General features: G+C 34.9%; 1 protein-coding gene across 1 annotated transcript in view; it reads left to right on the forward strand.

The window, feature by feature from the left end:
• Positions 1-26,500, forward strand: part of arhgap39 (Rho GTPase activating protein 39) — a gene marked incomplete at both ends in the record, with an annotated part of 51,296 nt that overhangs the window by 15,568 nt on the left and 9,228 nt on the right. Inside the window, 5 exons of the mRNA XM_079375061.1 lie at positions 7,855-8,241; positions 11,718-12,903; positions 21,610-21,774; positions 23,022-23,421; positions 24,852-24,925. Of these exons, the coding sequence (XP_079231187.1) occupies positions 7,855-8,241; positions 11,718-12,903; positions 21,610-21,774; positions 23,022-23,421; positions 24,852-24,925 (2,212 nt within the window). The remainder of the gene's footprint in view (positions 1-7,854; positions 8,242-11,717; positions 12,904-21,609; positions 21,775-23,021; positions 23,422-24,851; positions 24,926-26,500) is intronic.

Raw genomic sequence — 26,500 nt, forward strand, 5'->3', positions numbered from 1 at the left:
AGGGCGTCTGAATAAATAATCTTTCCATTGATGTATGATTTTTTTTTAGGATAGCACAATATTTGGCTGAGATACAACTATTTGAAAATCTGAGGGTGCAGAAAAATCTAAATAGAGAAAATCTCCTTTAATGTTGTCCAAATGAAGTTCTTAGCAATGCATATTACTAATCAAAAATTAAGTTTGAATATATTTACAGTAGGACATTTACAAAATATCTTCATAAAAGAAAAATGTATAATTGTGACCCAAACAATGTATTGTTGGCTATTGCTACAAATATACTTGTGCTACTGATGACTGCTTTTGTGCTCCAGGGTCACATATATATACTATATATATATATATATATATATATATATATATATACATATATTGATATATATTTACTATATATAATCACATCAATTCCACTCTTTACTTATAAAAATAAAATAAATAATAAATACAATTTTCAGACGTTTGTACCTCACTTTATGCCTATATGTATTTATGATCACAAATGAAACATTCGCAATTTGCTGAGATTTATTTGCACAATATTTTCCTCTGCGTAAAAGATCATAAAAATTCACAAAAGATATGACGACAGAAAATGACTTGCATGAATTAAAACCTAAAACTTCACATTTAATTCGCTGTTATTTTCCATTTATTTTCATTATTTATAATTACTTAATGAAACTTAGTTTGTGAAAATTGTTTCAAAGTAAATTCACCACCAGTTTTTGTCAGTGTAATATTTAGTGCCACATAATGCTTCATTTGAGGTGGCTGAATAACATTTTCAGAGGGTTTAGCACCTTTTCTCTATCTTTAAATTCTGAAATAGTTTCAGTCGTATTTTGTAACCTCTTTGACATCAGTGTTTTATTGCCACAAGCTCCGTTTGGCCTTTTTTCTCTGTGAGGTTTAACTCACCCTTCAGTTTCTCTACAGAACGTAATACACTCGGTAAATTGACCATAATAATCTTAAAACACTGACCAATTAGTCTGCCTTTCTGTGACGAGTTCACTCTTGCTTTAGTCCATTTTTCTAATATTCTGAAAATAGTGATAGACTTATATTTCGCTCATTATTTCAGAATCTATTGATTGCACTTCCAATGCACTTCTGCTTTTGGATTCATTCTGGCATATAATATTATCTACTTGGTACAGTCTCTGCTCATTATTGAAGTGCTTTGCTTTGAGTCCTGATGATCCTGTGGCAGTTTATTCGGGGATAATGATCGACTGCTTGTACAGTATCCATGGCAGTATATTAACCATAACCCACTCTTGTTTTACCAGATATCTCCATCAGCCACAGAAAAACCCATGACGCTCGAGCTCTAAATGTGTTTGTGTTGCAGTATAATTCAGATTCAGTCTTCACACACAGATCAAGACTCTGTCAGATTTCTCCAGGTTTCTCAGTGTGTGTGAAGGTCAGGATGAATGTAGAGACATATCTGATGAATCTGAGAGATCCCGAGGAGCGGATGGAGGAATCGGAGGGGAGGAGGGAGTTTTATTAGGATGAATGATCATCAGTGGCTCCAGGTGTCAGATTATGTCTGTGGAGATGAGCTGAGAGGGACTCAGATTTCTCAGTTTGGCCCTAAAATATATATTTTTAAATGTACATTTTTGGAAATATATTTTTAAAAATGCACAAGAAAATAATAATAATAATTAAATTAAACCACATATGGCTGTCTGTATTAGTAGTTATTGATTTTTGATATATATATGTATATACATACACACACACAAATTTTATTTGCACATTTTTATTTTATTAATTTATTTATTTATAAGCACATAAAATAAAACTACATACAAAAAATATTTTTCAAATTTTAAATTAAACAGTTCAGAAATATAACTGTTTATATATATATATATATATATATATATATATATATAATAAATTATATAAATATTTAACTAATATATATGTTATATATATATAAATATAACTGTTTATAAATATATATAATTTTATATATTTATTTGATTTATTATAGATTTATTTGAATAATTAATTAGTCATTTTCAGAAGGTTTAGCAGCTTCTGAACCATTTTCTTAATTTTTTTAAAGATATATTTTGTAATCTGTTTGTCGACGGTGTCTGTTCACCTGTTTTTCTCTTAAGCTCTGCTCTCCTTGAGTTCTTCTCTGACTTCACTGGACTCTCTTTGATCCTGGTCTATAAATAGATTTTGCTTCACATTAGATTTCAGTGTGAGTTTGGGACAGCGATTGCTCCATTAATTCTGTTTGAAATGAGATGTCAGTGTCCGTTCTGCTAATTGACTTTTACGGCAGCGGCTGTGATGGACTCATCAGTCTCTTCCTCCGATCTCTGGCTTAACTCCTCCATCAACACAAACCCAAAACCCTCCAGATGGCTTCAGCGCTGAAACGTGGCTGTTATTATGAAGCCGTCTGTAGCATGAGTGTTTACTATTTGTGTGAGCAGTCAGTTCAGATCCATATGTGTGAGAATGAGCTATAGAGATGCCTGAGAGAACACCATTAATATTAGTGTGCAGTCTTTAAAATGAGGTTTGCGGCCAAGGACATGGAGAATTATGGGTCTAATAGCAGCCGTCGCACTTCACTGAGGATCGTCCCTCTCTCTGTTTCCTCTCATCATCTTCATTGTTTGCTTTTCTCTGAATCCTGCCTGTTCTTTCTGTCGCTTTAAAGGGGCCTTTGAGAGCAACAGACGGGTTGCAGAGGTAAAATCCCATTCATTGTCTCCACGGAGAAATTGATTTTTTAGCGATGCCGTATAAACCTCTCAAGGTTCACCATGAGCTCCAAGGCCCTTAAGTCATGATTTATGATTCTCAAGTCATTTACCCTCTTTTAAAGGGATAGTTCACACAGAAATGAAAATTTGCTGTTCATTTGCTCGCCCTCAGGCCATCCAAAATTGCTTTTTTTCTTTAGTAGAGCATTTCTAGCTGAAACCGTGGTTGTTGGTGATTCATAAAATACAGGTCAATGACTACTGTCACTTTGAGAGCACATATCAGGCAATATAAAACGAATACCCTTGGCTCCTGAAGATATATTGAGGTCTTATGAAGCGAAACGATCCATCTGTGCAAGAAACTGAACATTACTTACAACATTATCACCTGTAATCCAGAGCATAAACTAGGAGAAACCGTTCATTTCTCCCCTTCATTAAAGCTCTCAGTTCACCCATGTGCATATCTTTGGCTTGTCGGTCTTCGGTCCGAGTCGAACTGTTTCCTCAGATCAGTGACTGAATCAGTTCATTCCTCATTGGGTCATATACGCCGTTATTTCGGCTCATTTCCAGTCAGAGTGACTGTCAGGCGTCTGAAAGTGAGTTTGGATTGAGTAACTTGTAGATCTGCTCTGCTCCAGCCACAAACTGATTCAGTCTGATTAGGTGAACTGGTTCAACTAGCTCACTAAAAAGAATCAGTTCAAAAGAATCACTCCGGACCGTTTGCCTGAGGCTCTGGATTACAGGTGATTATGTTGTAAATAATGTTCAGTTTCTTGCACAGATGGATCGTTTCGCTTCATAAGACCTCAATATATCGTCAGAAGCCACAGGTATTCATTTTGTGTTGCCTGATGTGCATTTTTGACTTTTTCAATGTGACGGTAGCCATTAACTTGCATTTTATAAACCACCAAGGAGCACAGATTCAGATAAAAATCTACTCAAGAAAAAGAGTCACCTACATCTTGGATGAGTAAATTAACAGCAATCTCTGAGTGAACGATCCCTTTCTATATCCGTGTGTTATCAGCTGAACTCTCATCACATTAAATCCCTGTGCTCTCTGTAGAGATGAAGGACAGATGAAGATCTCTATATAGACTCGGTGAGAGAGGTAAAGGACAGGTCGTAGACAGAAGAATGGATAGAAGTGAGCTGGAGAGGTTAATAGACTGACAAGAGGATTGTAGTGATGGTCACCGTGTGACCTTTGACCTTCCGTCTAAGGAATAGGAGTCATTTTTGAGGATACCAAACAGAATTTATGCTCTTTTGATGTAAGCGTGCTCGATCTGATTTGAATAATCGCTCTTTCATTTGCATTTTCTGTCACAGTTATAGTAGGTGTTGTGTTTTATTCAGTGTCTGTGATTTCACCTGCTGTGGTTCTGCGGTGAACGCTTTGAGCGACAGCTTTAAATCCAGCCGCATGATTAGTGGCACCTTGTAAAGGGCGTCTTTGTAAAGCGCGGTCAGTAATTGCTGCAGATGGCGGCTGTTAACAGCACTGCAGCAGAAAGCCTGTCAATCAATAGCAGTGCATCTGCTCGACTCCACCCGTACCGTCAGTCATCACACCATTACTAACGTTACCATTCAATAAACTCCTGTCATCAGGCTGCACTACAAAAAAAGCTATTTCTTACTCTGTGTTTTTGAATTGTTTTCCAGTACAGATATCTAACAATCACAAGAAGCCAAAGAAGTCAGAGAAAATATCTTAATTTAAAAGGAAACTAATTTTTTTCTTCCTTTCTTTATTGGCAGATAATTGTTCATGTTTTAAGCATAAACTCACTTAATTTTGAGATTTATTTTTCCAGATAATTAGCCAGAATTGCATTTCTACTGTGACGAATGAGGTCGTATCGGACCATATTTAACATACCTGTCTTAGTGTTATTTTAGTATCACTGAAATACTACTATAGTTTTATTAATATTTAGAATTTTATTTTTATATTTTCCACTTTCATTTTAATATTAGTTGAAATTTTAGTAATTTTGTGCAATATTTATATATATATAGTTTTTATTAGTTTTATTTCAATGTTAGTTATTTTAGTACATCAAGATAAACTAAATTATAGTGAGAAATGTTAACTGAAATCTTTTTTTAATATTTTCTCTCATTTCACTTAAGATTTATTTTATTTCTAGTAACAAAGTATTTTTAAAATGATTTTAGTTTTAACTATAATAATCCTACTTGATTATTTGATCAGACTGTCAAATGTTGTTAAATTAAAATGTTAATAAATAAATGCAAACTAGCAATATTTATACTACTACAAATGTTTGGGGTATGTAATTTTTTTTATGTTTTAATGAAAAAACTTTCTTCTGCTCACAGAAGCTGCATTTATTCAATCAAAAATACAGTAAAAATTGTGAAATATTACTGCAATTTAAAATAATTCTTGTGTATTTGAATATATGTTCAAATGTAATTTATTTCTGTGATCTGCAGCTGTATTTTCAGCATCATTACTCCAGTCTTCAGTGTCACATGATCTTCAGAAATCATAATAATATACTGATTTACTGAAACATTTCTGATTATTATCAGTGTTGAAAACAGTTGTGCTGCACAATATTTTTGTGTTTACTTGAAATATATATATTTTTTACATTATAAAGATCTATTCTGGTCTCTTTTGATCGATTTAATGCATCCTTGCTGAATAAAAGTATTCATTTCTTTTAAAAACTAGGATTATGACTAGTCACCATTCGCTGAACTAATGGTTTTAAATGATTTATTTTAATATCGGCACTATACAGTACACACTAGGCAGTGAGCAGTGCTCTAGTATTGCATTGTAACCGTGATCTCCATAAAATTGAGTCTCGAGCACTTCTCTTATGAATACACCTCCCGATTAACACGTTTATGAAGATGCATTAGCTGAACATATTGAAATCCTGAGGAGTGCAATCTGATCATATGCTTCAGTACATTCAGATGGAAGATCCAGACAGATCAAATTACCCAGCGTCCCCTCTGACCAGCTTCCCAAAAATGCTTTCAGCAGGATTTGAGCGATCAGGTTATCCTGGATTAGAGCAGATTAGATTTGATTATGGGATCAGAGGAAATTTACTATGGGATTAACAGAGCTGATTATCACACACATAAAATGTGCATATACAATGAAAATAACATCTGAACGCAGATAAGCACGCAGCCTGTAGCGGTAAAAATGTCTTTCTTTCAGTTTTTAAACGTGTAGACCTTTTGCATTATTTAGAGCAGTTTTTGCTAAATTCTGCAGAGTTTGTGCTTCAAATCATGTGTCTTGTTCAACATCACTACTAACTTTCTTTGGAAAATATTAAAATCTTTTTAGCTTTTATATTTAGGCTTCATAAGATTTTTATTCATGCTTATAAATTATTAAAAAATGTAAACAAATGCACAGCAATCTAATAAAACGAGCATCTCTCTCTGACTGGGGTTTGCAGCTTATGTTGTATATATTACACACACACACACAAACACACACAAACACACACACACAGCAATACGTGACTCATATGAGAAATCATGATGACTCTATATATGACTGTAATCCTCTCTCTGACATCATGACTTTCTCTTTCCGTATATGGGTGCATCTCACAAAAACCTATCAGTCATAAATCAGTCATAAATCACCCCAAAACCTTAATATTTGTTGTTATTTTGCATCAATATTTTTATTTTTGCATAAAGAACTATTAAAGTATTATGGATTGTGGCATTATTTTAATGACAATAAAATTGTATGTTTTTATAAAAAAACATATATTTATTTATTTACGGAATTTAAGAGCGAAAATGTGTTTATGGTTGTATATTTTTATATTAAAAACTTTTTACTTTTTATCTTTTATTTTATTATATTTTTTAACGGAATTTTTAGGGAAAAATGTGTTTAATTTTCATTAGAATGATTTTCATTGGATTCTCTCTCAATACTGTTATATGTTTTCAGTAGCAAGAATTTCAAAGAAAGAGTAGTTTAATTTCCATAAAATAATGTCATAATTCTATACATTTTACTTTTCAAAAAAGGATGCTTCATTTTCTTCAAACAAAAAAAAGAAAAAAGAAAAATTAATGATTTTCATTAGATTCTCATTATTATAATATACATTATTTAAATACATTATAATATATCTTTCTTATATTTTCTCATTACTATATATATATATATATACTATATCTGTAATCCTACTATAACCCTAATTTTTGGGTGAACTGTTCCTTTAAGATCTCAGAGAAATTATACTATATATATATATATATATATATATATATATATATATATATAGTATAGTTTCTCATTTATATATATATATATATATATATATATATATATATATATATATATATATATATATATATATATTACTTAATTTTAGTCATTTAGCAGACGCTTTTATCTAAAGCGACTTACAATTAAGCAAAAGTAACTAAAACTATAAGTTTTAACTCTATAAATACTATATATAAACATTTAAGAAAATAAAGAAATTAAATAAAAATGACAAATCCATACAACAACATTTCAAAGCTAAACATTTAAATGAAAACAAAAAATAAAGCTAAAAACAATTCAAAATGGGTATAATAAAGATTTTAACATAACATTAAGCCAAACACCCATTTATATATTATTTCATTTCCATGTAGTTTGTTGAAGTACTAAAATAAAGTAATTAAATAAAACTAAAACTTAAAAAAAAAAATTATACAGACATAATAATACAAATCAAACTACATTAGTTTATCAGTAATCGTAAAAATAATACTGAGCCAAACACACATACTAAAAAAACGACAACAACTTACTTGTACATAGTAAGAAATGGTTATAAAAAACTGAAACAGAAGTGAAACAAGTAGTAGGATATACAGTATATATATATATATATATAATTTAAAAACCTTTATATATATTTATTTTTCTGCATTACAGACAATATGAAATTTTCATAATTTTGAAAAGTAGACTTCATTTTCTTAAGAAAAAAAACTTGACAGGTTTTGTGTGATCCATTAATTCATTACTGAGTATAAAGCGAGTTTCTGTATGTTCGTGTGTGTTTAGGTTGGAATGGGTGGAAATCATCGAGCCGCGCACCCGGGAGCGCATGTATGCCAACCTGCTGACGGGCGAGTGCGTTTGGGACGCCCCGGCGGGTGTGCAGATCAAGCGCAGTGTACAGGACCAGTGGTGGGAGCTTTTCGACTCCAAAACGTCCCGATTCTACTACTACAACGCTTCTACCCAGTGCACCGTCTGGCACCGCCCACACAGCTGTGACATCATCCCCCTCGCCAAACTACAGACCCTCAAGCAGAACACCAACACGGCTCCGCCCACCGCCACCACGACCAGTGCCTCCGCCGACAGCAGCCCCGCCCGCAGCGCCGTCAGCACCACGTCCTCGCAGGAGCAGGAGGAGAAGACGTCCACCGCCGAGGAGGGAGACAGGTGAGCGCATCCCAGATCTTAAAGGAACAGTTCACCTAAAAATGAACATGAGCTGAAAATGTGCTCACCCTCAGGCCAGCCAAGATGCAGATGAGTTTGTTTCTTCATCAGGTTTGGAGAAATGCTGCATTGCATCAGTGTCTCAGCAATGGATGCTCTGCAGTGAATGGGTGCCGTCAGAATGAGAGTCTGATAAAAACATCACAATAATCCACACCACTCCAGTCCATCAGTTAATGTCTTGAGAAGACAAAAGATTAAACAAATTAATCATTAAGACATTTTTAGCTAAAATACGAGTCTATAATCCATAATAGCTCTTCCTCCAGTGAAAACAAATGGTCTGTTCTGAATCAGGACCTAACCCTAACCGTTTACAAGCCAAAACAGCTCAATGCAAGCATGTGGGTGGATTTTGATGTGATTTTTTCACTGGAGGAAGCATTATTATGGATTATGGACTCATATTTTTACCAGAAGCGACGGTTCAATGTTAAAATGTCTTGATGGATTTGTTTCTTGTTTCTTACACCCAGCTTTTGGCTTCTCCAGATGTTAACTGATGGACTGGAGTGGTGCGGATTATTTGTGGATTATTGTGATGTTTTTATCAACTGTTTTGGCTCTCATTTTGACGGCACCCATTATATACTGTACCCATATATATATAGTTTAAGCAAAATACCAATAATAACCAGGGGGGAAAAATCCTTAATACAGGACTTTTAACTATAAACAAGCCTGAAATACACTGGGACTCTTATTTTGAAATGTCTGTGTTTCGCTATTGCTGGATCTATTAGCTTAAAACGTGAGGTATTAATTGATACCTTTTATTTAATGAGATCATCACATCTTTTTCCATCCTTAAATTTAAGACCTCTTCAGTTGATAATTAAGACATTTGTTATAGCATTTATGATATCTAAGACTTTTTAAGGACTCACTGAGCCTTTTTTATTCGCAGACATGTTCCTAAATACATTTTACTGTTCGCACACATCTATTTTTTGTCTTAAACGCTAGTGAAATGCTTGCACTGTCGAGCCCTGGAGGAACTGACACGGAAAACATCCCAGAATCCCTTTTGATTTCACCCAGACGACACCGGTGGAAGTCAGATTTCATTTAGTTTGACCGTCTGAGCGAGCTTCCTCGTCCCCGTCCAACAGCACATCCCTTACAGCCGGTCTTCAGACGCTCCTTAAGACGGACAGCTCTTGTTTTTATTTGTTTCATTAGATCATCGCTGTAAGTGGTTTTGAAAGCTCAACTGGACCAGAAATAAATAGCTTCCTGTTGAGACTTCAATAATATAAATTCACACTATAATACTATTCATGCTATTTTTGCAGTATATAGTTTGCAAACTACAAAAAAACTAATTATATGTTTACATGTAATGTTTATTTGAGACGCAAAATTATTTGTTTTGTTTTCTGAAAAAATTTAGTTTTTGCTTAAAACAAGAAAAAATATCTGCTATTGGGTCATAAAAACAATCTTGTTTTCCTTTTGAATTAAGTTTATTTTTCTTGCCTCATTGACAGATACTTTTTCTTGTTTTAAGCAAAAAACACATTTAATTTTGATCATTTTTTTTGGAAAATAAGATGTAATATCTTAAATCTTGATTTAGGAATATTTATATATTTGTTATTAGAAAGCAAGACAAAAATGCTGATTAATTTCAGACTGTTGCACTCTGTTCCATGCATACAGCAAATCAACATACTGTACATAGAATACATACTGTATACTGCAAAAATAGCATAAATATAATTATAGTGTGTAAGGTAATAATTTTTTTGTCTCTAGAGAACTTTTTTTTTTAGCAATAACAGTATAACCTTTCCAGACAGACCTACCATGAGCTCTAATGTTATTACACGATGCATTATGCTTCCACAAAAGCCACAAACTCAGTGTGATTTTGCATGTAATTGCTGAAATCTTTCCGGAAACCTGAGAAAAATGGGCAGTCGGAAGACATTTGGACGGTTAATGCCGGATGACTTGATGCTTAATGGTGAGAGATATGTACGATTTTGCGTGTGCATTAAAAAAATGAATAAAAGGTATGATTGAAGAAAACAGGTATAGTGCTTCAAGCTGTGTTTTAGATTTAATATTCCAACGGTGTCGCACTTAAATAGTTTCATCCCAAAAGGAGCGCGGGGACAAGGAAGGGAGGGTCGTGAAATTATTTTGTGTGACAGAGGAGGAGGAGGAGGCAGAGGGAATGAAAGAAGAGAGAAGCATAGAATGTGTAAATTGATTTGAAGGTCGGATATCCATGAATAATTAATATCAAGAGGAAAACACTGCTCACTTTGTAGTGGGTCTCTTGCTCGAGAGAGAGACGGAGAGAGAGATAAGTTTCTTGTGTTCAGAGTTTTAATCCGGCTACTAAAGAAGCGAACACACACACACACACACACACACTTGGCTGTGTAATCCAGTCTGGTCATGGGGAGCCTTCAGAGGGCCGTGGTGGCCAAGTGCTGAATTGATTTTACACACTTCTTTCTTAATGCTGAGAGGCCTTTTCTGTGCTCTTTAAACTCACAGAACTCTTAGATTTAGATCTTTTAAAATTGCCCTTGAAAGGCTTGAAGGACTGAGATTTTAGTGGTGCTCGATTTGAAGTCAAACATCACTTTTATTATTGCTATAGTTAGTGATTTGAACAAACCCAACATTTTCATCAAAGTACATCACTCCCTCTCATTAAATCTCTATTTTATCCTCATGTAAAAGAAAATCCCACTCAGTCCTTTTTTCCTCATTGAATATTTGGTAATTCTTGGAAATTCATCACATTTAAGAAGTAAAATGGTTTGTGATCATTTCAGAACAAGATGTTTCAACATCTTACTTGTAATAAACTTGACTTTTTGCACTGGAAAATGAGTTTTGAGATCTGAAAGTTAAGAAATGTCTACAGAGCAAAGAAAGATGGCTTATTTTATTCAAAATAAATTTTTATATTTATATTATTATTTATATTTTTACTTTTTATATTTTATTAAATTTTAAATTTTTTTTACAAAAAATGTTTTTCATTATTATTATTTTTTTTCACTTATGATATTTATTGACTTTTAATAAATATTTATTTACTACTACATATTCAAGGAGATGTATTGTAAAATAAAATAAGTTTAATATTTTTTATTAATAATAAATGTTTGTATTTTTATTTTGTTTTGTTTTACTTTTAATATGTCCCTTTAATAAACAGTGAAGAAAATCTGATTTATTATTAAATAGTCTTATTTATAGTCTTAACTAAAAAAAAAAATGTTTATATATATATATATATATGTGTTCATTTATTGAATCTTTATTTTATTTTTCATACTCCTTTAATAAATAGTATAAAAATATTTCTTATTAAAATTATTTTAACATTTGTTACAATTTTTTTTTTTTTTTACAAATTTTTTTCTTATTTTCTATTTTCTTTCGTTCAGATTCAGATGGGGCACAGGGACCAGAGAGCGGATGCTCATCAAAGTGTCGGATCGGGAACCCAGTTTTCTGACACAGGGAAATGGATACTCCAGTTCTTCCCCACGCTCCAGACGTTCGTCCAGCAATGCTCCTTCCGACCCCGAAGCCACGCCCCTGTCCCTGCCCGACCGCCCGGCAATGCAGTCTCCGTTCCTGAAGAGAGCAGACTTGGGCGGCACTCAGCGGCGCTGCTCGGGCGATTCCCAGCCATCGTCCCCCCGCTATGCTTATGAGCCTCCTTTGTATGAGGAACCACCCTCGGAATACCAGTCCCCGCCTATTTATGAGGAACCGCCCACTGACATGCACTGCGACCAGGCCTTTTTTGGCTCCGACAGGTCTCCGGCGCGAAAACCAGGTCTTTACCACTCTCCCAAGCAAAGCCCATCTCCTTACGGTCAACTGGTGTTGACGAGACAGCGGAGCTCTACGCCCGAGAAAACGCCTAATCAGGGCGATCGAGACTATAGCTCGAGTGGGCAGGACTACAGCTCTGCAGGGCGGGACTACTGTTCCAGTGGGCGGGATTATAGCTCAGGCATGAGGGACTACGGCTCCGGTGGGCGGGATTACAACTCTAGTGGGCGGGAGTATAGCGCCGCTGGGCGGGAATATGTAAAGCAGCTAGTTTATGTCGAGCAGTCCGGCTCCTCCCCTCGATTTAGGACGACCGAGCATCTGCTGAGCTATGGGACAACCAGTTCGAATAGCTTGTCAGCTGGATTTTCTTACGGCGGCTCCTTTACGCTACAGCACAGTCACGATCTCAATGGTGGCAATCGGAAACGTAAGAACCGGAAGCCGTCTTTGCCAGGAGGAGAGGGCGATGGCATGGGGCCCGGTCTTGGGGCAATGATCACCCAAGCCCGGTTGGCATGGGAGGCTCAGCAGATGTTACATCAACGAGGGGGCGTGTCTTCCGACCAGGGATCGAAAGACGGGTATGAAAGCGATGGGGCGATGCCCTTGCCACTGCCTGGCCCAGTGGTGCGGGCGTTCAGCGAAGATGAGGCTCTTGCGCAACAGGAAAGCCACTGGAGGCGTGCCACCCTGGACAGACTGGCATTTCCTCAGACACTGCTAGAAAAGAGTCTGTCGGTGCAAACCAACCTGGCATCACCTGAACCTTACCTCCATCCCTCGCAGGTAATGCACAACGACATGCACGTTGCATCAGAAACTCAAAACATTGCCGAGATTCCCATATTTATGTCACTGCGATTGTTTACCTTCATGTCACGTGACCACTGACCAACATCAGAGAACTATGAACATGAGATTTAAATATGAACTTTAAATCTCAGCAGCGTTTCAAGCTCAAAGGGGTTCAAATGGAAACACATAAAACATTGAGAATCACTTTAATGAATGGAAATTAGATTAGAATGAAATTAGAATGGATTAGAGTGGAATAGAATATTAGGAATGTAAAATATAATCAAAAACCAGAGGAATGCACTTAAACTGAGGCTTCATTAGATGTTAGACACTGTTTCATTAACAGCGATGAACTCAGATTGCATTTGCTGATTGTGTGTTATGATGTCAGTTTCAGCAGCGCAGTAGAAAGTGTTTTCGGACACATTGGCACTGAGGTCGTGAATGAGCTGGAATCCTCTGATGAGCTGAACTCTGAGCTCTTTCAGCCCAATATAATGAGCGTTTAACTGTCCTGAATCAGGCCTGACCCGCTGCTTAAGCGCTGCCAGTGAGGTTAATTGGGCCGGCTGACCCTCAGACGCCTGTTACCCAACCACTGATATCTTTGTTCTGGAGATACCGGGCTGAGCCGAGCTAAACTGTGTGAGAGTTTCCTTGGAGGATTTTTTAGGTTCTGCTCTATTTGATGATAGTAATGGAGGCAGACAGCAGCTTCAGCAGGAACAGGTACGCAAACCTCCCATAACACCCCAGCAACTGCATAGCAACACTCAAAAAACCTCTTAGAACACCCTAGCAACTGCATAGCAACACTCTAAAAACCTATTAGAACACCCTAGTAACTGCATAGCAGCACTCTAAAAAACACCCTAGCAACTGCATGGTGATGCTATAAAAAAACACCCAGTACGGCCTAGCAACTGCATAGCAACACTCTGTAAACCTATTAGAACATCCTAACAACTGCATAGCAACATTCTAAAAAACTTTTAGAACACCTTAGCAACTGCATAGCAACACTCTTAAGAACACCCTACCAACTGCATGGCGATGCTCTAAAAAACACCCAGTACATCCTAGCAACTGCATAGCAACACTCTGAAAACCTCTTAGAACACCCTAGAAACTGCATAGAAACACTCTAAAGAACACGCTAGCAACTGCATAGCGATGCTCTAAAAACACCCAGTACGGCCTAGCAACTGCTTAGCAACTCTCTAAAAACCTGTCAGAATCCCCTAGCAACTGCATAGCGACACTCTAAAAAACACCCAGTACAGCCTAGCAACTGCATAGCAACACTCTAAAAACCTGTCAGAATCCCCTAGCAACTGCATAGCAATGCTCTAAAAACCACCCAGAACACCCTAGCAACTGCATAGCAACACTCTAAAAACCTGTCAGAATCCCCTAGCAACTGCATAGCAATGCTCTAAAAAACACCCTAGCAACTGCATAGCAACGCTCTAAAAACCTGTCAGAATCTCCTAGCAACTGCATAGCAACGCTCTAAAAACCTGTCAGAATCTCCTAGCAACTACATAGCAACGCTCTAAAAACCTGTCAGAATCCCCTAGCAACTGCATAGCAATGCTCTAAAAACCACCCAGAACACTCTAGCAACTGCATAGCAACGCTCTAAAAACCTGTCAGAATCTCCTAGCAACTGCATAGAAACGTTCTAAAAACCTGTCAGAATCTCCTAGCAACTGCATAGCAACGCTTTAAAATAAACCTGCCAGAATGCCCAAGCAATTGCAGCCGCAGACACTTCAGGGTTTGGTGGTGTTTGTGATGTTTCTCCATTCGCAGTGTTTTCTGGGAGGTTTCAGGCAGTTTCAGTGTGTTTGTCCAGCAGATCACACATACACACACATACAGAGACACGCCCTGCTAGTCCACATCAATATTTCAGTGTGTGCAGTTTGAAGAGTGCTCACGCTTATGTAAGGCATCACACTAACATCATCACCAACACGCACGACTGACATCACCACATTCCACGCCTAACATCAAAAGCATATTTTGCATAAAGAAATTCAAGCTTGTTTTAGGACTGTTAAATGATTAGTTCATTTCCAAAATGAAAATTTCCTGATAATTTACTCCCATGTCATCTAAGATGTTCATGTCTTTCTTTCTTCAGTTGCAAAGAAATTAAGGTTTTTGAGAAAAACATTCCAGGATTTTTCTCCATATAGTGGACTTCAATGGGGATCAAAGGGTTAAAGGTCCAAATTTCAGTCTCAGTGCAGTTTCAAAGGGCTCTACATGATCCCAGCCGAGGAATAAGGGTCTTATCTAGCCAAACCATCTGTCATTTTCTAAAAAATAAAAAATGTATATACTATATAAACCACAATTGCTCATCTTGCACTAGCTCTATGATGCACAGTGTTGGGCAAGTTACTTCCAAAATGTAATACATTATATATTACTAGTTTTACTCTAGTAATTAGTTACATTACAATATTACTGTCTCTGAATTGTAATGTTTCACTACTTTTGAGTTACTTTCACCAAAATATCCACAGAAATTTGAGTAGGCATTTTAAAATGCTAAAATGTAGTTTATTGCTGCTCATTATACATCCACCGGAGGGTGATGTGGTAGGTCTACTATAGCATTAAAACTGATAAAATCATATTTAGATACCGGTATGTAGGTCTACATTAATGTTACATTGTAGTTTAGGTTAAACTAACAAAAGCACAAACCGCATTATTATGTTCAGAAATAATACCGGTAATTAAAGCGGAATGTTATAATGTACAAATAATTAGGCCTAACACAATAGCTAGCCTTGAACGGTATTTGGAACACAACAAGAATTAAAAATATAATTTGCTGAACAACCCAAAATGAATGAATTTAAAGCGAGACTGAAAGCAAACGGCATTGTTCTTACGCAGACTACCTCTCTCATTCGGCAGGAATCCATTTAAATGTTTCTAAATTCGTTATGTATGTGAATGCTAAACTATTATTTATTATGTAAACCAGGCTTTGTACTTAAAGGGGTCATCGGATGCAAAATTCACTTTACAAGCTGTTTGAACATAAATGTGGGTTGGAAGTGTGTACACATCCATCTTATAATGATACAAATCCACCCAGTATTTTAACTAAATACCTATTTTAAAACCCCCTTTCTCAAATCAGGCTGTTACTGTTAAGTGATTAAAGTGTTTAGTTGTTGAATGTAATAATGAATATAGCAGTCATCATTAACTCCCGACATCTGAGCCTCTGAAGACACAGAGAATTAATGTTACTTTTGCTTTGAAGTGATCCAGCCAATCCCCGATCTACATAAATGCGTCTATGTTCACGCTAATCATTCGTGATCCAGCTTTATCTAGAGAAGAAGTGAGTATAAGTGTTTTTATGAATCTTTGCAAATCGCCTTTCCTAATAACATGCTAGTTAGCCAGTTTCACGGCTGAAGTTTAGTAGTATGCTCCATAGATATATATACCTAGATGCCTCATTATGGACTGTTTCTATGGGCCGCGATGCATAAGCCATCCGCCATTTTTGGAACGGTCGGCGAATCTTTGAGCGCATTGACTGCGTGCGTCTAAAACAGCATGTTATACGCTTGTATATCTTTTGAATATTTATTGATTATTATGGTGAATGCGAGATGGTATCTGGAGCAGTCGAATAGGGATCTACACATATCTATGGTCTGTTCATCACTCCACGGAAGAGAGGGGCGGAGTCAGCAGAGCTCATTAGCATTTAAAGAAGCATGGACTAAAACAGCGTGCTGAAAACAGAGCTGATTTTGACAGAGTAAAGAAGGTGTTTTTTACACTACCATTGAGAAATTTTAACCAAAGTATGTTACAGACCTTTCATTAAGACCCTAAAGAATCATATCAACTTGTGTAAAATGGGCATCCGATGACCCCTTTAACGCGCTAAATAAAAATCATTCTCTTCACATGAGCAAATATGTACTTGGCACGGATTGTACGACAGAATATTTAAATTAACTAGTACAGCTATATGTTTGATTGACTATATTTTATTCTGATAATGAACAGGCTGCAAAAATGCAACAAAAATACTAATTTTTTGGTCATACAGATTATTCGAAACTGCAATGTGTTTAGTTTTATTTCTGTCATCTCGGTTTTCTTTCCGTGAACTTGTTTGTAGAGCGCTGCGACTCACAAAAATGAACCAAACTCAGCAGCATATAGGCTACTTGTCATTCAGTCTGTTTCTTTCATTTTGTTAATCTGTTAATTATTTAAGTGAAATATATTTATTTAGCGTATTCATTCCTTTTATACATAGAACATGATTTAAAAAAAACAACTGATTTTGTTATTTTTAGTTAAAGGCAGGGTAAGCTATTTCTGGAAGCCAATGTTGATATTTGAAATCACCGAAACAAACACGCCCCTACCCCAAAAGGGTCTCGCCCCTATTATGATAGATTTGCCCCACATATATGTATCCTACGCAACCCAGGCACCGATTAGTTCTGTGAAACAAACCGCTTTCCCACCGAAATTACCTGGAACAATATGTCCCAGGAACTTTTTCCCCCAGACCTGTGGCTGTCTGCGTTTCCATCGCGGTCTAAACTACTGAGAAGATTAGGCAAATAGTCTGGTGACTTAATGTTAGGTCTGCGCATGTTTCTCAATACCAAGTACGCAAATTTCGGACTTGCATCCTCGGTAGTTCGGACTTCACGAGTTAGACTCGGGAGTGTGAGCTCCCCCGCGGACGGACCGACGCAAGTCCGGTAATTCTTCAAAGAGCAGCGTACTTGATAACGTCAGTCAGCTCCCGGCTACTGCAATCTTCCTCACTGTATTTACAGACGAAATATATCAAACACCACTGACTCTATTCATTTTCATTCAAACATATTAATAGCTGCAGAAATATAGTTCAGGGAACGTACATACTATTACAATGAAACAAAATATTATATCAAACATTGCCTGTTTTCATTTTCATTTTAACATATTAATAGAACAATAGAATAAAGACCAAAGATTACCTGTTAGATTTACCCAAAACGAATTATATCTTATGTTTAACCACTACAGAGACATCAGAGCCAGCAGCAAATGTCAGAAGGACTAGCCGAGGTTATGTTCCTCTCTTTGGGATACATGAGCACTGAGTCCCCAGTGATCGCGTGGAGCTCAGGTCTCCGAAATCGGCGAAGCACATTTTCAATAGGCGCTGTTTTTATAAATAAACTGCAGATTTGAGTTTTAAACAACTATATTCTCGGCTGAAATACAGCTTTTGCGTCTGGTGTAGACACAGTGTTACTCGCATATCGGGAAGAAACAAAGCAACCTCGGAGTCCGATCGCAGGCCTTCCGCTCCTTGAGTTCTCTCCAGCGCTGGAAAGCTGATCCGATATTTACACGGGTCCTACTTCTTGCCTTATCTTTCTGCAGATGTTTTCCTCTTTTGTTTTTTATCTCTATCTTTCTGTCGCTCGACTCGGCTGTTCACTGAACGCTCTCTCCTCCATATCACGAGTAGACACGCCCCTTACTGCTGATTGGCTACACGTTTGTTTTGGTACTCTGCCCCGACTCAGTTCTCTAAAACGTTGTTGAAAACTCGCTTTGCCTTGAAACTTAATTTCTGTTAAACTCCGACCTTGTTAGTGGCACCAGTCCAGGTGTTTCTTCAGTTACTTGTGCTATTTCTCGATGTTGAGAGTTCGGTGTCATACATAGATTGCACATGACTTTCTCTGATGAACTCTAAATAACGGGAGTGTGTCCATCTCACAAATGTAGAATCCATCTTTGCAGTCATCTCAACCATCGAATTCCAGAAACAGGAAATAGACTAAAGCAATAAGCCCCAAGAAGCCATGGTTTACAGTGAATTTATAACAGCTAAGGGGTATTGTTAGGCACGACGCAAAAAGCCCCTTAGCTGTTATAAATTCACTGTAAACCACGGCTTCACGCGGCTTATTGCTTTTATAAAACGGTTATTCCATATACATAGTAAGGTTTCACAAAATAAAACAGAGCAAATAAAGTGTAATGATATTAATAAAAACAGTATTCTTCCACCAAACAATGTAGTTTCTCAGAAACGGTTGTGGTTGCAACAAAAGTGGTTGCCGAGCAACACACAAAGTAAACAAAGGTGTAGGTTTGTAGAGTATTTTACAACAGCTGCGAACGTGGCTCAGCCAATCAGAGTCAAGGACCGGAACGATCCGTTTTATAAAAACTATTTTACCCATGGAATATTTTCTCTGGTGCTGTTCTGCGATGTTGGTAAATTCACCACTTAATTTTGAGTTAAATTATTTTGTTGCAACATCCGTTACAGAGATTGTAATAATATTACCCAAATTATATTAGTAATGCGTTATATTACTTATATATTAATTCATATATTACTGTAATAATGTTTCTTTTGTAATGCGTTACTTCCAACACTGCGCGGTTAGTTCTTCGTCTGTGTACTCCGGTTCAAAAATGGTTGCTTGGACATTTTAGGAGGTTTTTAGCGTGTTGTTATGCAGTTGCTAAAGGTGTTCTGAGTATGTTTTAGAAAGTTGCTATGCAGTTGCTAAGGTTGTTCTAAGCATGTTTTAGAACGTTGCTATGCAATTGCTAAGGGTGTTTTGAGTATGTTTTAGAATGTTCCTATGAAGTTGCTAAGGGTGTTCTGAATATGTTTTAGCGTGTTGCTATGCAGTTGCTGGGGCGTTTTTGGAGGTTTTTAGAGTGTTGCTATGCAGTTGCTAAGGTTGTTCTGAGTATGTTTTAGAACGTTGCTATGCAGTTGCTAAGGGTGTTCTGAGTATGTTTTAGAACGTTGCTATGCAGTTGCTAAGGTTGTTCTGAGTATGTTTTAGAACGTTGCTATGCAGTTGCTAAGGGTGTTCTGAGTATGTTTTAGAACGTTGCTATGCAGTTGCTGAGGCGTTTTTGGAGGTTTTTAGAACATTGCTATACAATTGCTAAGGTTGTTCTAATTATGTTTTAGAACGTTGCTATGCAGTTGCTAAGGTTGTTCTAAGCATGCTTTAGAACGTTGCTATGCAATTGCTAAAGGTGTTTTGAGTATGTTTTAGAATGTTGCTATGAAGTTGCTGGGGCGTTTTTGGAAGTTTTTAGAGTGTCGCTATGTAGTTGCTAAGGTTGTTCTGAGTATGCTTTAGAACGTTGCTATGCAGTTACTGGGGCGTTCTGGGAGGATTTCAAATTTCTCAGTAACTCACATAATTGGAGTATTCATCGGTGTCTGGAGCTCAAACATTGAATGAACACACACACACACACACACTTAAGTCACGCTGTTTCAGATGTTCGTTATGATGCTCAGCAGACTCACAGGAATCATTAGGACTGATAATTGCTCTGCTTGCTCAAATGAACTGTATTTCTGGAGCCAAGAATATGAAGTCATTCAGGAAGGAGCAAGGATAGACTGTCCCTCAAGTTTCATGGTCTTTACGCACGGCTGAAGTTAATCACCTTCCATGAAACACTCCACAAGCATCAGAGCTCAGCCTCCTCAAAACCTTTATGACACACATGCAGAATTACAGTCAATCAGTTCGTTTGCTCAGTTCAAGTGAATAAACTATCCACATAGGAGTTGAATGATTCACTGTTAAAATAAACGATTCATAAGTCCTGCATCATCTTTTTTCTTTTCTTTTTTGGAAGCAAAATTATTTTCACTGCAAAAAAAATAAATCTTAATCAGTATTTTTTGCATCTTTCAAACAAGATGCATTTACTCAAAGCAAATTACAATTTTTTTTGGATATTATTATTGTTATTATTATTATTACAACATTCCTGTTGTTGCTTTTTTAAACAAATTTTTCTTACCTCAACTGAATTTTATTTTCTCTTTTTTATTTTCTCGTTTTTTTATTATTCTTTTATTTAGTTTTTATGGATACTTTTAATATTTACGTTTAAAACAACATAAAAAACATCAACATGGTCTTTGTTTTTGTTTCATTTTTTTCACTAAAGAAAAATCTGTATTTTTGCATCTAAATGCAAACAAGATGCATTTACCCAAAATAAATTATTCATTCCTTTTTTTACTGAATTATTTGGAATTTATTATTATTATTATTTCTTATTTTTTCTTACCTCAACAGCAATTTGTTTTCTTTTCTCATTTTAATCATACACCTTACTATTAATTTTTTAAATTTAGTTTTATTGCTATTTTTTCATATTTATGAGTAATATTCATAAGTAAAATAGTTAAATTTTTTTACAATTTAAAATAATGTTTGCCAATTAAAAATAAACAGCATCATCCAGTAGATAAATATTTATATTTGTAGTTTTCCCCTTCTTCAGAAATTGTACAAATTTTATTAATATTTTGTGAGGTTTTTTGTGTTGTTTTTTTATATGTACCTGCGTGTTTAAATTAGCATGGCGCGTTTCGTAACGGCTGATGTTACTGAGGCCACGAGAGGAAAGCACTTGAATCATGTGAAACTGTATAATTGTATAACTGCCTGAAGGAGGTATTTCTGCAGTCCTGCTGCTGTTGTTAGTCTCATTATTTTGGGGCTTGACTCATTTCCTCTTGGTCTCCTCTTGACCCGATCCTGCAGCTGAGATGGCTTTAATATCTGTTCTTCCTCTGCTCTCAATGCTGCTCTTCAGCATCAACACACAATGTTTTCTTTCTTTCAGTCGGAGGATCTCGGAGCATGTTCTCAGTTCGAGGCCAGTCGTAATGCTCGCAACATGATGCCCAGTGTGAGCTGTGGTGTCTTCCCTGAGTTCACGCTCCGCAAACCATCCTCCGAGACGGACATCGAGAACTGGGCATCCAAACACTTCAACAAGCACACGCAGGTACACCAAAACACCCTTTAAAGCCTATGAACCTACTATTTCTTATGTGATTCCTTAATATCTAAGGCCTCAGTCATCATTGGATTGCATTGCATTATATGTTTTGATCATCTTACGAAGACATATTATTGGAGATATAGAATGACCACTGATATTTATATACTTTTATCTGCTATACTGTTTTGGATCTCATTGATTTACATTACAAGCTAAAAATTAATAAACCTGTATGAACATTTAAAAAAATAAATTACTAAAACATGACAAAATTAAAAGGAAAAGAATAAAATTAAAAACTATTTCAAAATATTAATAAAAACTAATAAAAATGACAAAAACGCACAACAAACACTAAGACTAAAATTGACATGGAAAATAGATTTTTTTTTCTCATTTCAATTATTCAACGTTTTTATTTTTTTTGTTTATATTTTTTTTAATATTTTGGTATTTCATATATGAGGCTGTACAGGGTTGAAATGTGATACTGGAAAAGTAATCTTGGTTAAACTAGAACCATTAAAAATAATTTAATTACTTGAAATGAAATAAATAATATAATAAATAAAAATTATATATTTCTTTTTAATTAGCTGCCAAGGCAACATTATTTTTTTATTAAGTTTTAGCACTAAAATAAATAAAACAAATAAAAACTGTATAAACATTTTCTTTTAAAACTTCATGAAAATTAGAAAAACATTACAAAATTACTAAAACTAAAATTAAAATGAAAAATGTAAGTATAAGTACTAATTCAAAATGTTAATGAAAACTAATAAAATTTACAAAAGCGCACAAAATTACCACAACTAAAATTAAAATGGAAAATATAAAAATAAACGCTAATTTAAAATATTATTAAAAACTAATAAACATCACGAAAGCACAAAATAAGAAAACTAAATCTAAAATTAAAATGGAAAATATAAAATGAAAAACTTATTGAAAATATTAATAAAAACTAAGAAAAATGACAAAACAAAACATGTTGTAAAATTAAAATGTAAAATATAAAAATGGATTCTAAATATTAATAAAAACTAATAAAAACCCAGCAAAAATACTAAAACTAAAATTAAAAATATAAAATAAAATGTAAAAATATCAAAATAAATATAAAATAAAATGTAAAAATATATAAAAACAAAATTACTAAAACCTAAAATTAAAATGGAAAATATACAAATAAAAATGTATTAAAAATATTAATTAAAAACGGCAACAAAATTGCTCCTGCCTTCCAGGGTCTGTTCAGGAGGAAAGTGTCCATCGCCAACATGCTGGCGTGGAGCAGCGAGCCCATCAAGAAGCCCATGATCATGACGACGGACCGGACGGTGAAGCGCGAGGCTGTGGAGCTCTTCAAGCTCATCCAGACCTACATGGGTGACCGGCGGGGCAGAGGCGAGCCGCTGGCCGTGGCTCTGGAGGTGGCAGTGAGGGGCTGGAGCTGCCAGGGCCTGCGGGATGAGCTCTACATCCAGCTGTGCCGACAGACCACCGAGAACTTCCGCTACGACAGTCTCCAGAGAGGCTGGGAGCTCATGGCCATCTGTCTGGCCTTCTTCCCCCCGACGCCTCGCTTCCACAACTACCTGGAGGGCTACATCTACAGACACATGGACCCGCTCAACGACACCAAGGGTATGCACAAATCCTGCCAAACAACCATGCATTTCCTGCTGGAACAGGAATTCGGCATCATCTTTATTTAAAAAGCAAAGCTCTTACACAATGATGCAGGAAATACTAATTTTCACTCAGAAATTGCTAGTAAATTTCACAAATAACAAGAAAGAAGCCATACTTAATAGCTTATAATCTGGACAGAAGCCACTATCCAAATAAATCAATTCCTGCAATTCCAATCAAGTTATAGACATTTTTTCACTTGGATGTGGAGTAAACATACGAATCTTATTTTAGTATCACTGACTGATTTTTGTTCATATTTTGAATTGGATTATTTTTATTTTCTGTTAAATTTTAATAGTTAAATTTTTAGCAATTTTTGTGTGCTTTTTTCATTTTTATTAGGTCTTGTTTTTTTAATGTCTTTTTATTATATTAAATAATAAATATATGAAATATAGTAATATAAAATTGTAAAATATAAATTATATTAAATATATTGAATTATGTTAAATAATCATTTTAAAGTTTAAAAAGTTTTTAGTTTTATGAAGATTTTCGTTTTAAAAGGATTTTAAAAGTTTAGTTAATCATATTTAGGAAGTTAGTTTAGTAACGTTTTATTTTGAATATTTTATAATATGATTTTAAAGTATTTAAACATGTGAATGTTATTTTAGTATCACTGGCATACTATTATAATATCATTTTAATTAATTAATTCAAGTTTATATTTTGAATTTGATTTGATTTTTATATTTCCTGTTTTCATTTTTAATTTTAGATGCATTTAATTGAGAAGCTAATTATATATACATACATATATATATATATATATATATATATATATATATATATATATGTATATATATGTATATGTATAATATATAATATATATATATATATATATATATATATGTATAATATATAATATAGCATATATATATATATATATATATATATATATATATATATGCTTTTTTCAATAGTTTTAACCATAAATTCAATTATTTTTTTTGAAAAAATATTTATAATGCTGCTGTTCAGTAATGTTTTTAACTCAGAACTTAGAATGAAATATACCAAAATATTTGATCTAAACTATAAGTATTCCAGTGATATTAGCAATGATAAAACACACAACAGGATGTGAAGCTACAGTAGATAAATAGTGTGCAAATTTGCTAAATTTTTCAATGCTTAGCAAGAATACAATTAGTAAGGAATGCAAAGTCAAAACTGTTTTTGAATGAATATTAAGTTTACATATTTTGCTTCATGCAACATGCAAACTGTTAAAGCACGCAGCAAAGTGAAATTAAGACACTGTTTTATACTGTACGCTCCACACTGACCCGGCAGTTATTAGGCTCTTAAGATGCTGAATATCTGAAGCTGAATGTGTGTTATATTTGACGTCTGCTTGTGTTTCTGTGTTGCAGGAGTGGCGATTAGCAGCTATGCAAAATACTGTTACCGTAAACTACAGAAATCTGCGCTCACCGGAGCCAAGAAGGTGCGTGACTTCACTCTCTCAGAGCGCAAACTCTTACAGCATGACGCAGGAATTACTCTGAAACTGTTTTCACTCAGAAACTGCTACTAGTTCTCATAAATAATGACAAAGAAACAGCATATAACACATTGAATTAAAAATGAAGTTTTGGCAATATTATTTTAAGACTTTAAAATATTTGCTATATTTGTATTTATATTTCATTTATAGTAAGAATTTAAAACATTTAAAATGAACACAGTCCGTTAAAATGTAAATATTATCTGTATTATTTTAGATTTTTTTATTGTAGAATATTATTTCATAATTTTAAAAGAAAATTTTCTAAATACATGTAATCAGTGACATTTATTATTTTATAACTTATATGAATTTAAAATATTTAAATGTATGCGATTAGTGAAGATGTGATTGTAATGTAATGCAAGTATTGTTTTATTATTTTTGAAAATATTATTTTATTGTAAATATTATTTTAAAACTTAGATGAATGTAATATATTTAAAATGTATGCGGTCAGTGAAAATGAAAATTCTGTATAATTGTATTATTTTGACGATATTATTTTCAAACTTATAAGCAGTCAGTGAAAACGTAATTCTAATCAGTATTATCTTATTGTTTTTATTTTTATTATATTATTATTTATTATTAAAATATGTATTATCATTATTATTATTATTATTTGAAAGCTTATAATATGAATTTAAAATATTTAAAATTGTATGCAATTTAACACATTGAATTAAATGTGAAAATAGACAGAAATTTAGAAAAATATTTTAGTTTTTCCATTGAATGAATGGTTCAGTGTTTGCAGAGCGTCTGGCGTCTGTTTGTGCTCTAATGCGCTGCGTGTGATAATTGGCTGTGAATTGTCGTGGGGGTCTGGTTCGTCCTGCTATTTAACAGTTTTAATTAACATTCAGTTTCCGGAATTCCCCTGTTGCCCTGGAGACGTCGCCGTGACGATGGGCTGTGTGTTTCAGAACGTCGCGTGGTGATTTGTGCTCTGACAGCACTGATGCATGATGGGTGTGATCGCACACGCGTGACGGGATGATCCCGGTGTGAAACACATACATGTGTTTGGTGTGAACGCTTGTGATGGCAGTGTGTCCTGTGGAGATTCCAGTGGGTTTGTGTGCAAATGTGTGTTTGTGCCAGACGCTCAGCGGGGTAACGCTTCAAAACACGGCTCTGCTCCAAAACCCTAGTGTGCTGCCTACATAGGCGTTATTCAAAGCATCATGCACGCATGCATAAAAGGTAAAAAGGCAGAGATCCAAGTATGGAATAGTGTGGGATTTGATTTGAGTCATTTCCAGATCTGGAAAAATATGAAAAGGCAGAGTTTGGGGTTTGTTTGTTTATTTAAGACTATTGCCCAATATTGTTTTCTAAAATAAAAAATTCAGGTTTTCTTGAAAAAAAAAATAATTTATTTATTTATTTTAAGTATTTTCTTTATGCAAATAAATAATATATGATTTCATCAGTAAATGTATTAGTAGAGCAAATATTATACTGGATACCATTTCCTTCTATTAGTTTGAAAATACAATTTTCTAAATT

Source organism: Barbus barbus, assembly GCF_936440315.1.
Source record: "Barbus barbus genome assembly, chromosome: 24".
NCBI classification, from domain to species: Eukaryota; Metazoa; Chordata; class Actinopteri; order Cypriniformes; family Cyprinidae; genus Barbus; species Barbus barbus.